Source organism: Myotis yumanensis, unplaced genomic scaffold (genome assembly GCF_028538775.1).
Source record: "Myotis yumanensis isolate MYYU_CA2020_CCGP unplaced genomic scaffold, mMyoYum1.0.hap1 SCAF_1, whole genome shotgun sequence".
NCBI lineage: Eukaryota > Metazoa > Chordata > Mammalia > Chiroptera > Vespertilionidae > Myotis > Myotis yumanensis.
Genome location: NW_027223752.1, coordinates 196,918,602 through 196,932,473, shown reverse-complemented (window position 1 = coordinate 196,932,473; position 13,872 = coordinate 196,918,602). Strand labels below are relative to the sequence as shown.

Here is a 13,872-nt window from a genome sequence, read left to right as displayed (position 1 = left end):
GGGGAGATACAAGCTCCTGAATGCTCTGAATTTTAGTTCTGGGTGAGAATTTGGGGACCCAGACTCATACGGAGAGAAACTGGACTGTCTGGGATTGGGTCGAAATGTGAGGGTGGCTTTCTCACAGAGGTGCTTGCAGCGTTCATTGTTCCTGCATGGGCGCAGGACACAGATCCCCAGACCTCTCCAAGGCAGAGCAGACTGGAAGCCATTGCAGTTTTCTCCACCCTGGTGATTCCCTGAGACCCTGCCCCACTCAATTTACAACCCCACCCAAGCTGTGCGTAGAAGCTTTTGCATACGAATGGCCTGGCCTTTCTCCATCTAAAAGCCTGTCAAACTGTATCTGGGTCAGAGAACCCCAGACCTTCCAAAAGAAGGCCTAAGGCTCATTAGTAGCCTGCATTACTTCACAGCTGCACCTCATCTGGGCACCTCCAAACCCCAAACAAAGAGGAGGAATCTGCAGATCTCTCTGTAGCTCCTGCTGGGTGGCCTCAGGCAGTGGCTGACATTGTATCTCCTTGGAGATACAAGAGCCACGCTACCCAGTGGTCAGAGTGAGACCATTCAGATTACAACTCTCCACATCCATAAGAGACACACTCAGGGGACAGACTCAGTGAGTGCTGAAGCCCCACTGAATCATGTCCTGCCCCATACGGGTGTCTCCAGCACAGACATTCTCCCACTGTAGACTCAACTGGTCCGCACAGCCAATTGACCTGGAGGTCAATTCCTCTCAGTGATACCAACAGCAATCAAGGTTTAACTACAACAAGCCTGTGCACACAGCCCACAAAGGGGTGCACCAAGAGTGTCCACCTCAGATGACTGGGAAGGCTGAGCCACTGGGCCCTATAGGACACTTATCACACAAAGCCACTCTATCAACACAGGGAAGCAGCCAAAATGCAGAGACAAAGAAACAGGTCACAAATGACAGAAATGGAGGAAAGCAAACTACTGGATATAGAGTTCAAAACCACAGTTATAAGGTTACTCAAGAATCTTCTAGAAACCTCTGAGAAATATAGTGTGACCCTCAAGGATATGAAAAAGGACCAATCAGAAATTAAGCATACACTAACGAAATAAAGAATAATATACAGAGATCCAACCAGACTAGAAGATGCCAAGAATCAAGTCAAAGATTTGAAATACAAAGAAGCAAAAAACACCCAACTGGAAAAGCAAAAGTAAAAAAGAATGCAAAAATATGAAGATAGTGCAAGGAGCCTCTAGGACAACTTCAAGCATACCAACATCCGAATTATAGGGGTTCCAGAAGAAGAGAGAGAGCAAGATATTGAAAACCTATTTGAAGAAATAATGACAGAAAACTTCCCCTACCTGGTGAAAGGAATAGACTTCCAAGTCCAGGAAGCGCATAGAACCCCAAACAAAAGGAATCCAAAGAGGACCACACCAAAACACATCATAATTAAAATGCCAAGGGCAAAAGACAAAGAAAGAATTTTAAAAGCAGCAAGAGAAAAACAGTTAGTTACCTACAAGGGAGTACCCATATGACTGTCAGCTGATTTCTCAACAGAAACTTTGCAGGCCAGAGGGAGTGGCAAGAAATATTCAAAGTGGTGAATAGCAAGAAGCCACAACCAAGATTACTCTACCCAGCAAAGCTATCATTCAGAATTGAAGGTCAGATAAAGAGCTTCACAGAGAAGAAAAAGCTAAAGGAGTTCATCACCACCAAACCAGTATTAAATGAAGTATTAAAGGTATTCTTTAAGATGGGGAAGAAGAAAAAAGATAAAGATAAAAAATTATGAACAACAAAGTGACAACAAATACATATCTATCAACAAGTGAATCTAAAAATCAAGTGAATAAAAAATCTGACAAACAGAATAAACTGGTGAATAGAATAGAATCAGAGGCATAGAAAGGAAGTGGACTGACAATTCTCGGGGGGAAGGGGGTATGGGGGTGCAGGAAGAGACTGGACAAAAATCATACACCTATGGAAGAGGACAGTGGAGGTGGTAAGGACAGGAGGTGGGGTAGGAACCGGGTGGAGGGGAGCTATGGGGGGAAAAAGAGGAACAACTATAATAATCTGAATAAAGATTTATTAAAAAAAATAAATGTTCAGAACTGTCCCTTGTATATAAAAGGCATGCAAGAAATATTTGTTGATTAAAGTCAAAACAGGCATAATTGTTTTGTAGAACTTGTTATGGACTGAATTGTGTAACACTCTCAAATTTATATATTGAAGCCTTAACTACCAATGTGACTATTGTTGGAGATAAGACCTTTAACAAGATATTTACAATCAAATTAGGTCATGAAGGTAGACTCTAATAGCAGAAGATTTGTAGCCTTGTAAGAAGAGCAAGAGACATAAGGCATCTTTTTCTTACCAGGGGCATACAGAGGAAAGGCCATGAGAGGAAAAAGGGTGAAGGTTGCTCTCTGCAGTCAGCAAGGAGACCTCACCAGAAACCAGCTCTGCTGGCATCTTTATTTTTTAATATATCTTTATTGATTTCAGAGAGAAAAGGAGAGGGAGAGAGAGATAGAAACATCGAAGATGAGAGAATCATTGATTTGTCATCTCCTGCACGCCCACTACTGGGAATTGAGCCTGCAACCTAGGCATGTGCCCTAACGGAAATTGAACAGTGACCTCCTACTTCATAGGTCCATGCTCAATCACTGAGCCACCACAGCCAGGCCCTGCTGGCATCTTTATCTTGTATATCTAGCCTCCAGAATTGTGAAAAAATAAATTTCAGTTGCTTATGCTCCTGAGTCTGCAGTATCTTGTTATGGCACCTGAGCAAACTAACTGCAGAAAATAAACTAGGTATAGAGCAAAAATAAAGTTATTCTCAAAACATAATAACCCGGATTGGAGAGGGTTCAGGCTGGGCTTAGGGGACCCCCCCCCCCGCCCCAATGCACGAATTTTGTGCACCGGGCCTCTAGTTGAGTTTATAAAGGGTAAAGAAAGTTCAATCTTAATCTATTTGTTAAATGAATGCAAAGCTGATTCAAATATGAACATTGGACTTTTATTAGTTTTTGCATTGATAAATATTTACTATAACATTTATGGTCAAGGAGAACTACTAATATCTTCTTGGCATAATAAGTAATTGATGAATTTAAATTTGTAGATGATAGAGACTGAAACAGAATATAATGATCATATATTCCCAGTAAATGTTTGTTTTAATGACAAAAGTAAACCTTTGATGATAGTGATTAAAGATTATGAGCATTAGTGATTTTTAAATATGATAAATTGACATTTCACTTCTTTATTAATTGAACTGTTAATTAAAATTTTTATAAAATTAATAAATTATTTACATTTAGTATTATTATTTCCTCTAAAAGTGATTTGCTTACTTTTAACATATTGCTACATTCTGTCCTGTAGAAAAAATGACTAATTGATCTCTTTTGTTTGAAGGCCCTTGCACAAGAAGGTACCCAATATACTTATTGACTAAAGATGGAATGTGAGCCAAGATTATGCATGTGTTCAGTGGAAATTTGTAGACCTATCCTAGTGTGATGTGCCATCCAAGTTATTATCATTTCATGTTCTGACTCCAGTAACATTGGGAAAGCAGAAAAAAAAATCAATACTATTCTTATAACATACTAATCTTCTATGATGTTTCTCTGATTTGTATGTTCTAGGTGAATTTGTGCATTTTATTCTTCCATGTTCCCTACATCCATCAAACTTAGCTCTCATTTTGTGTGTTCCCCAGGATTTAGCATATTGTTAGTCAGCATACCACTTAGGGTTAAAAAATAATGATAATATTGTGTATAGAATCTACATAAAACTATTAGTGTCCTTGTGTCAGGAAAGTGAGAGGAAGAGGGTAAAGTCATCTGGCAAAAGACAAAGGAAGAACAGGACATGCTCACTAGTTGATGGTATTATCAAATTCTAGCCTTTATCTGTAGGCTAAAGGAGAGAAATGGGAATTTTGAAAACATGATGAAGATGATATGTTTTCATGAAGATCATTGTGGCTAAACAGAACAAGATTGCCCACTCAGACCTGTACCACCCTGAGAATGATCTATTCCCTCTTTTTCTTGTTTCCTGTTCTACCAAATTTTTGACAAAAAAATAAGCAACATTTTGTGACCAAAAATATAACAGTTGCCACACAGGCCAACAGGAACCCAATCACATCCAAAGAGTGGTACTGGACCCAGGTGAGGTTGTGAGCAGCTGGCCGCAGGTGTTTGGCTCCTTTGTGGCGCATGACAAACTCAATCCAGAAGACCGCTCGATCCAAGGGCTTTATAGGTTGATCGTGGTGAATGCTTGATAATCTCATAGCATTCTCTTTATAGCTGGTAGACAAAGACAGACAGAAATTAGAGCTTTGTTTTTATTGAATTTGTAAGTATATGATACCTTTGCCTAACATGTTATTCATATATGTGTTGAGGAAACATTTAATTCTAGTTGTGACACGAACTTTGCTGATGGAATGGTATTTTAAGAGTTGTAAAGGGGAGGGTATGGAAGAAATAAATTTTTGACACAATGTAAATTTTTTTACATTTGGTCAAATGTAAACATAGAAAAAAGGAATAAGCCTCATTTTGTTTTCAAGAAGGAAATTTAATATTGCTTGAAGTGTGATTTTTAAGGACTCCTCTAAGGCCAAGATTGTGGCTAACCCATATTGTGGGAAAACATCCATTAAAAATCATAAGCATGGACCCTAATGTTTGACTAATTAATAATGATGGGCACAAGAAATTGGTAGTGAACATAGATTAGTTATTTTTCCAGAGTTTGAGATTCCTCCATTGCACATACTTGTGTGTTTGTGATGCAAAGGACATTGTCTCTATTGGCAATGTCAAAATTGAATGAAGGTACTAGGGTAATTTTAGAAATGGCAAGGAGATGGAATTTGAGTTTTCAAGGTAAATAGAAATAAATTTCTAGAATTTGAACCCCTAACTATTATGGAATCATAGTAATCAGAGTTATAGAGCTAATATCTCTAGTGGTCTCTCAAAACAATAATGGGTGTAGGGATGTAGTTGAATGGGAATTTGTGTCTTCACTTGACATTTTGTGGCTGAGGCAGAATTAGTATATTTCTCTCTGTTTCTGGAAACATGAAGATGACAGAAGGTAAGTTGTTTTTGAAGAGATGTCATAGTGTGAGCAGGACACTGTTGGGATTGGGGAAGGAGAAATGAGGTCATCCTCACTCAACAGTGAATGTGGTACAGTAGATCTGGCAGCAAGGGGTACTGTGTTCTTTTTTCGTGCATAACAAGAAAGAATAATCATCTACACTTTTAATGGAATTAAAATATAGGTAGGGTCAAAACAGAAATTTCACATGGTTTGCTTAAATACATTTAAGGTAAACTACACTGGTGATAAAAGCCTATCTCTCCAAATCATTCAAACTTTTTACCATTTATAGATAGATATTTAATATTGAAATTCACATGTATCTTATAGATAAACTTGCAATAAGAAGTTAAGGGTTATGAATAAGAGATCAAAAATTGATTGTAAAATAAAAAGAAGTGATAAATAATATAGGTGAGCTGTTGAAATATTATTAAATATAGCACATAAAAGATAAATTAGAAACAGTGAGCAATGCTCATGTTGGAAAAGTGAATATACAAATTTATGGACAATTTGGAGCAATTTCAGAGAAATAAAAATTGATTAAAACAATTAGAAAATGATAAAGATGGAAAACAATTGAAAATATTTTAACACTATGCATACATATATTAATTCTTAACTTTGATGAGATCTTTCAGAGAAAAATAGCTAAGATATAACTATATATATCTACAGTTAAATATAGGTAATAGATTCATTTTAATTTGTCTTTAGTTGAAATAGGTAAAATTTAAAGTTTTGTTTAAAAATTCATACAACCTATATTTATAAAGTTATTAACTATTCTAGTTCTCCTTCTGTATATATACATATGCTAATGGTATGCATTTAGTGTTAATGATGGTTATTTTTGAATGATTAATATTTGGCAAATTATCATTTCTATTTTTATACTTACTGAACACTTATCTATACTAATAAAAGGGTAATATGCTAATTAGACCAGGAGACCTTCCGGACATCCTTCCTGACAATGCCATGGTGGCGGGGAAGAGGCAGAGTGGTTAGGGGTGATCAGGCCAGGAGGGGAGGGCAGTTGGGGGTGATCAGGCTGGCAGGAGGGGGGGCAGTTGGGAGTGAGCAGGCTGGCAGGGGAGTTCAGATTGGGCCTAAACTGACAGTCAGACATCCACTGGGTGGTCCCAGATTGGAGAGGGTGCAGGCCAGGGTGGGCAGGGCAGTTGGGAGTGATCAGGCTAGTGAGGGGGGCAGTTGGAGGTGAGCAGGCTGGCAGGGGGGGCAAGTTGGGGATGAGCAGGCTGGCAATGGGGGGAAGTTGGGGGTGATCAGTCTGGCAGGGGGGTTCAGATCGGGCCTAAACCAATAGCTGGCCATCCCCTGAAGGATCCCAGATTGGAGAGAGTGCAGGCTGGACTGAGAAACACACCCCCACCGTGCATGAATTTTGTGCATTGGGCCACTAGTCTACACTAATAAAATAGAAACATGCAAATTAAACATCACTCCACCACTCTGCCACTTCACTACACCCACCAGCCAATTAGAGGAACTATGCAAATTAACCCAACAAAGATGGCGGTTAATTTGCATACACAGGCACAGAGCAAAGTCTGAAGATGACTGAAGATGGTGGTGGCAATGGAGCTAGAGCGAGCAGGAGGCTTGGGCTGCTCCTGGTGATGGAGAAAGCCAAGTTTCCCACTGGCCCTGTACTCTACTCAAGGAGGGGCTGGGGACCTGGGTCCCTGGGGGCGACCCAGGCCTCCAGCCCACCCTGGGCTCTGCTCAAGGAGTGGCTAGGGGCCTGGGTTGCTGGGGCAGACCCAGCCTCCCAGCCAGCCCTGGTCTCCACTCAAGGAGCTGGAAAAAAAAAAAAAAAGGAGGGGCTGAGAGCAGCCGGAGCAGAAAAGCCAAGCCTTGCTGCTGCGGCTGGACCAAAGGCCTGGGTCCTGGATGCCAGAGGAAAACAGGTGCTGGCAGCCAGGGGAAGGAAGGCCTATTGAGTGAATCTTCGTGCAATGGGCCACTAGTAATATATAAAGAAGCAGATATATTTATAAAAGTAAGCAGATGAGCATTGTCCAGTGTGGTTCAGTTGGTTGGGTGTTGTCCTGTGTACCCAAAGGTTGCTGATTCATTTCCTCATCAAGTGCCTCAAAATATCTGAGAATTTTTGTTATCATTAACATTATTTTGGGAAAAAACCCCACTTTGATAGATACTTGAAATCTGAGGATTTTTGCAATTTTAGGAAATCACTTCATCAATTTGGGGAATGAAATAATAAAATGGTGTTTATGTTAGTCACCTTATGGTTATTATTTCAAAACTAGAGGCCCGGTGCATGAAATTTGTGCATGGGGCAGGGGAAGGTGTGTGTGTCCCTCACCTCAGCCTGCACCCTCTCACAATCCAGGACTACTGGCTCCCAACCTCTTGCCTGCCTGCCTGCCTGCCTGACTGCCCCAAACCACTCTTCTGCCAGTCTGATCAATACCTAACTGCTCCCTTGCCGGCCCAATTGCCCTTAACTTCCCTACCCTGTTGGCCTGGTCTCCCCTAACTATCCTACCCAGCTGGCCTGGTTGCCTCCAACTGCCCTCCCCTGCTGGCCCGATCACCCCTAACTGCCCTCCCTTGCCAGCCTTGTCACCCCTATCTGCCCTCCCCTGCTGGCCTGGTCACCCCTAACTGTCCTCACCAGCCAGCCTGGTTGGCCCCAACTGCCTTCCCTGCAGACCTGGTCACCCTTAACTATCCTCCTCTGTAGGCCTGGTTGCCCCTAACTGCCCTCCCCTGCAGGCCTGGTTGCCCCTAACTGTCCTACCCTGAAGGCTGGGTTTCCCTCAACTGCCCTCCCCTGCTGGCCTGATTTCCCCTAACTGTCCTACCCCGCAGGCCGGGTTGCCCCCAACTGCCTTGCCCTGCTGGCCCAGTCCCCCCTAACTGCCCTCCCCTGCAGGCCTGGTCCCCCACAACGGCCGTCCTCTGCAGGCCTGGCCACGCCCATTGTCCTCCCCTGCAGGCCTGCTCCCCCACAACAGCCCTCCCCTACAGGACCGGTCGCCCCCAAGTGCCCTTTCCTGCAGGCCCAGTTCCCCCTAACTGCCCTTGCCTGCAGGCCTGGTCCCCCCCTAACTGCCCTCCCCTGCAGGCCATTTTGTGGTGGCCATCTAGTGTGTTGGAGTCATTGTCAATTTGCATACTGGTCATGACTAATCAGCATATCAAGGCTAATTAGCATGTCCAGGCTAATTACCATATCCCTTTCTTATTATATAGGATACACCAATTTCAAATACATGGTACATTGGACATTCTTGAATATGATGAGTAATGTAATCAATGGTAAGCCTTTCAAGGCTATAGTACTTACGAAGGTTCATTAATGACTGTTTTCAAGGCATCACGCAAATCTGCACTTGTCATTGTGATCATGTTCACCTCCACAGCCACTCCTTTGGCCTTCATGTGAGCAATGTTATCATACTGGTCAGCAAACATGGGAACTCCCACCATAGGGACCCCATGATAAATACCTTCATAAATCCCATTTGTTCCACCATGAGTGATAAAAGCTTTTGCTTTGGGATGACCTGTTTGAGGGTTGGGTGAGAAGCAGATGAGGATTTCATTATATGTTAGAAGAATTTCAGAGAGAGATGGAGAAAAACTACAGGATAAAACAATGAAGAAGGCAGTATTCTCTATAGAAGCTGAACACAGGGTTTATTGCTATCTCAGAAAACTGTGATCTCAGGAAATGGCAAATTCACTCCTGCATTGTCTGGAAAGACTTTACAAGGAGGTGATATCTGAACTGTGGTTGAAATTTGAGAACTCAGGAGAGTCTTAACTGAAGGTTCTGCTTTGTGAACCAGAGGAAGCAGGAATCTCTCAATGGCCAATTATTTTGTTATATGTGAAATTTTAAAAGTATTAAATGTTGATTGAACTTAGCTGCTCTCAGTTACTTAACTTGTTCATCATCCAACTGTACAGCTTTTCCCCCTCAATCTTACCAAGAAGATCATTCTGGGGTATCCAGTCATAGAGCCGAGTATTGGCTCCTAATGTGGCTGGTTTCTTTCCTTTGTATCTCCATAAGACCTGTGGAAGAAAGTGCATTAATTTTACAAGTAAGAATGCACAGTTAAGGAATTGTAGGGCTGTAGAGTTAATTAAAAATCATGTAGTCCATTTTATGTGATATATAAGAGGTACAAAGGGGTAGTTTGCAAACATTGATTGTATTTCCTTGAAAATCACTTTGCAAAAAGATGTACTGTATTTCCATAGTATTACAAAGGCTCAGTAGGCAAATGATCAAATGGGCCCAAACACAACATTTAAGTGTTTTGAGAAATTTGTACTTAAAGATGGTGTCAGTTATGCTTAATGTATAATGAGTTTCAGCTTTCATCTGGAAAGAGTACTTTTGGTTAGCTGCACTTTCTCTCCAATTGGCAAGGTGGCTGCTAACTAGGATCGTAGGTTGTACTGACCTTCTGTGGAATCTGAGCGAGGGCTGAGGCAATGAGATTGGCTTTTTCTTCTGTGAGGTTTTTGACCATTGACCCCAGAGAGAACACTACAACTCCATGTTCACCTGAACTTTGGACAAATTCTTCCATTTCCTGTAGAGATAAAATTCTCTCTATCATGAAAGTACAGGACCACAGGGAAGAAAATCTCTTACATCCTATACAATAAAAGTGTAGTATGAAAAATGTCCCCTCTACCAGTTGTCCAGGAGTTTGACCAGGGGGTGGGGCTGGCCAGGGGAAGGGAGAGAAGCCCTGGCAGTGGTGGCAGCGGTGGCAGCAGGGGGCTGAGGGAAGGGAGGAAGTATGCAGCCAGCAGCCGGCAGTTGCTAAGGACCTACCAGTGCACGGATTTTGTGCACTGGGCCTCTAGTTTCTAAATAGGCAGGGTCAAGAACAGCATCAGAGAAATTGTTAGACTGGTTAGGTATTCTACCTCATAGAACCATCTAATCTCTTTAGGAGAAAAACTGTTTCTGAAAACTATGGCTTAAATATATAATGAGTGATTACAACTAAAGGCATGGAGTCAAACCGTTATCCTATATAATAAAAGACTAATATGCAAATAGACCAAATGGTGGAACAACCAAACACCGAACAACTGAACAACCAGTCGCTATGATGGTGTGTTGACCACCAGAGGGCGTGCAGAACATGGCAGGCATTGGCAGCAGGTGCAGAACATGGTGGGTGTCAGTTGCAGTGGGATGGTGGAGCAGGTGAGCTGGGGCGCCAGAACAAGGTGGGGTGCCAGTCTCTGTCATCAGGGCAAGCCTCTGGTGATTACTGCAAATTCTTTGCTCCCCACGTCGCGGTCCCACGGGGAGCTTTCATCTGCTGCTGGCGCCGGCCTGCTTGCACCCGCTGCCAGCACCAGAGCTGCCTCTTGCACTGGCGCCGGCCCCCATCGCTCAGCACTGTCAGCAGTTGTGAGCTGCAGCTGCCAGCTCTGATTGCCCCGCAGGACTTCTCCACCTCCTCCTGTTCCTGAGGGCAATTGGGGCAGCAGCCACCACTCGCACCCTCTGATGGTGCTGGCCCTCCTCGCTCCAGCTGCTGGCACTTGCCCCAATCGCTTAGCGCCATCAGCGGGTAGAAACAGGGCCAGCACTGTCAGTGCGTGGGAGCTGTGGTGAGAGTGGGGCTGCTGGCAGACAGGGGTTCAGGGGCCATGGAAGGAGGGGCCAGGCGGGGCTTTAAAGGATGGGCCAAGACCCACCCTTGTGTCCACGCAGCCTCACAACCCACAGTTCCTTTCAAGGTGCACCAATTAGTACCAAATAAATAGGTAATAAGAGGCAAATCTTCCCATGGTATGTGAAACTGTTACTACCAAAGCTTAATTTTATGAACCAACAGAACTGTTTGCAAACTCATAAAAATATTCCTTGGAGGGAAACCCCCCAAAAGGGGTTTAGAACTAAGCTTTAAAATTTTTAAACATGCCAGTTTACAAGCAATAAGTTATTAATGACTTGATCTAACTTTCTGTTAGGAGTTTAGGATATTTGTCTGATATTTATTCTTTCCCTGATTTATAAGGCTAAATAGAACTTTTAAAAAAGGGATATACAACAATCGGTTTAAAAGGTGATAACACAGTCAAACACCTGCTATAATCATGATATATTTATGAAACAGTGATTCACTCTCTTTCCACAAGAAGGTGACACTAACTGCATGCCATTAACTTGAGCCTTAGTACAGAAGTAAAATATACATTTCTCTGCAAAATAAAATTCATTGCTTACAGCTGTTCAGGTTGAACACTGGAAAGTCTTGGATTGGGGTTTTGCACATTGCAATCTATGTGAATGTCAATATCTAGAGATGATGATGAAATCTCTCTGTAATTATTTGTGATTGTCTTGTGATCACTGATATGTCTCAATATAAGGCTAGTAAAATTACCAGGGGAAAGATGATGCCACAAAAGTAGACTGCTATTTTTAGCTTAATTAAACTTAGGAGAATATCTCTCAAATCATAGGAATTGGTGTTTTACCATTTTTATTTATCTTCTTAAGCATATGATTGAATAAAAAATATATACAGCACACACACACACACACACACGTTAAAACTTACATAGCTACCTGTCTGATTTGGATTCTTGATTTAACTGTCTCCTGTTGCTTTTTTTAATTTTTATTCTGTGTATTCAGTGACTGGTTTTGTTCTTTTTTTCAGAGATATAAGCCATGATTGGTATTCATTTGCTCAAATATCTATATTAATAATTGGGTTTGAAATGGAAAAATTCTTCCCTCTTGTGAAACATATCTGAGTTTGTTTTATGAAATTGTAATAAACAAAATAGTGTGTCAAGGTGTTTTGTAGTAAGCCACAGAATGTGTCATGTCTCTTACTCTACCTTTAGTTAGATATTGGTTAACTCTCTCTTGTAATAACACTCAATAGAATTTTCCTGAAGCTGTAACTGGTTGGTAAGAAAACCATATTTAGAATCCCAAAATGATATTTTAAAGTTAAATATGCATCTTAGCCAAAGCAGAAATCAAGAACGCTACTGGGAACACCATTTCTTCTGCAACCTTCAACAGTGATTATTTAGTTTACCTGCAACTCAAGCAAATGAGTGTTTCCTCACTCCCTATGGATAAAGATAGTTAAATACAAGATAGTTATTACTCTGCTTACCTATTATTTTCTTTTGTTTCCCAATATTGTTTTCTTCTAACATTTCTGGCAGCCCATATTTATTCTTTTATAGCTTTGGATTGTGTTATACAATTTCCTTTTTTTATTCAAAAAACAAACAACCAAAAAAACTGACATCATGGTCTTAAAGAACCAATCCAACATTTGAGTTTCTTAGTTCTATGACTTCTGGTTATGTTGATGACTCCCAATCTATTTCTAATGCTCTGCTGGGACAGAAACCTTGAATTACTCATACAACTTCTAGAAATCTACATCTCAAAATTCCTTTGGCTCCTTAAAGTGAATTTGAACTCATAATTGTCATCTCAAAATAGTGTTTCATTAATTGTTTCTTTTCCTTTTATTTTGTTCATATATATATATATTTTAATTTAAGTTCTTTATTGTTTAATATATTATATGTCTCCTTTTTCCCCTATTGATCTCTCCCCGGCCACTCCCACCCCTAGCACATGTTCTCCCCCCACCTTGTCTGTGTCCATTGGTTATGCTCATATGCGTGCATACAAGTCCTTTGGTTGATCTCTTACCCTCCCCCTCCCCTGTTTTCCCTCATAGGTTGGACGGTCTATTCAATGCTTCTATGACTCTGGATCTGTTTTTGTTCATCAGTTTATGTTGTTCATTATATTCCACAAAGAGTGAGATCATGTGATATTTATCTTTCTCTGACTGGCTTATCTTCCTCTTGAAAGTACCATGTGAATTATTTTGCCTTCAGCTAATTTTGTTTTCTTTATTGATTAAGGTATTATATATGTGTCCTTATCCCCCCTACTCCCCCCCCACTCCGGTTCATGCCCGCACCCCCCTGGTGTCTGTGTCCATTGGTTATGCCTATATGTGTGCATACAAGTCCTTTGATTGATTTCTCCCCCTTAGCCCCACCCTTCCCTACCTTCCCTCTGAGGTTTGAGTATCTAATTGATGCTTCTCTGTCTCTGGATCTGTTTTTGTTCATCAGTTTATGTTGTTCATGTTATAATATTATAATATTATAATATTAATATTATGTTATAATCCACAAATGAGTGAGATCAACATCTACACAATGGAATACTACGCTGCTGTAAAAAGGAAGGAACTCATACCATTTGCTACAGCTTCGATGGAGCTGGAGAGCATTATGCTAAGCAAAATAAGTCAGAGAAAGATAAGTATCACATTAATTGTTTCTTATTTCAGCAAAGCCCAGTGCTATCCAAAAAGCCATGTCTTCTGGCAATATTTACTTCTACTGACTAAATCCTGTGTAATCTACCCAACAGTTCTCACAAAAGCCTCATTATCATGCAAACAACCATAGTATGAGACCCTATTCATAATTCCATCACGCTTGTTAAAAAGACTACAGCAGTCTCCTTAGTGGCTTTCAATTCTTTAGTTTCCTGTTTCTTCAATCTCGTACCCACACTATAGACCCACTGATATTTTTAACACGCTCCTTAAATCACTTCATTATTCAGGTTAAATATCAAAGTAAAGTCCAAACAAAAAAGTAATATCACTCAT

At 41.1% G+C, this 13,872-nt stretch overlaps 1 protein-coding gene across 2 annotated transcripts in view; it reads right to left on the bottom strand.

Moving 5' to 3' along the window:
• Window positions 1-3,040: 3,040 nt before the first annotated feature.
• LOC138995101 (UDP-glucuronosyltransferase 2A1-like) overlaps window positions 3,041-13,872 on the bottom strand; it is a 48,612-nt gene continuing 37,780 nt past the window's right edge. For both annotated transcript variants that reach the window (XM_070395489.1, XM_070395481.1), the window contains 4 exons: window positions 9,634-9,765; window positions 9,151-9,238; window positions 8,505-8,724; window positions 3,041-4,353 (listed from right to left, as the gene is read on the bottom strand). In XM_070395489.1, the coding sequence (XP_070251590.1) occupies window positions 4,074-4,353; window positions 8,505-8,724; window positions 9,151-9,238; window positions 9,634-9,765 (720 nt within the window). In that variant the 3' untranslated portion in view covers window positions 3,041-4,073. The remainder of the gene's footprint in view (window positions 4,354-8,504; window positions 8,725-9,150; window positions 9,239-9,633; window positions 9,766-13,872) is intronic.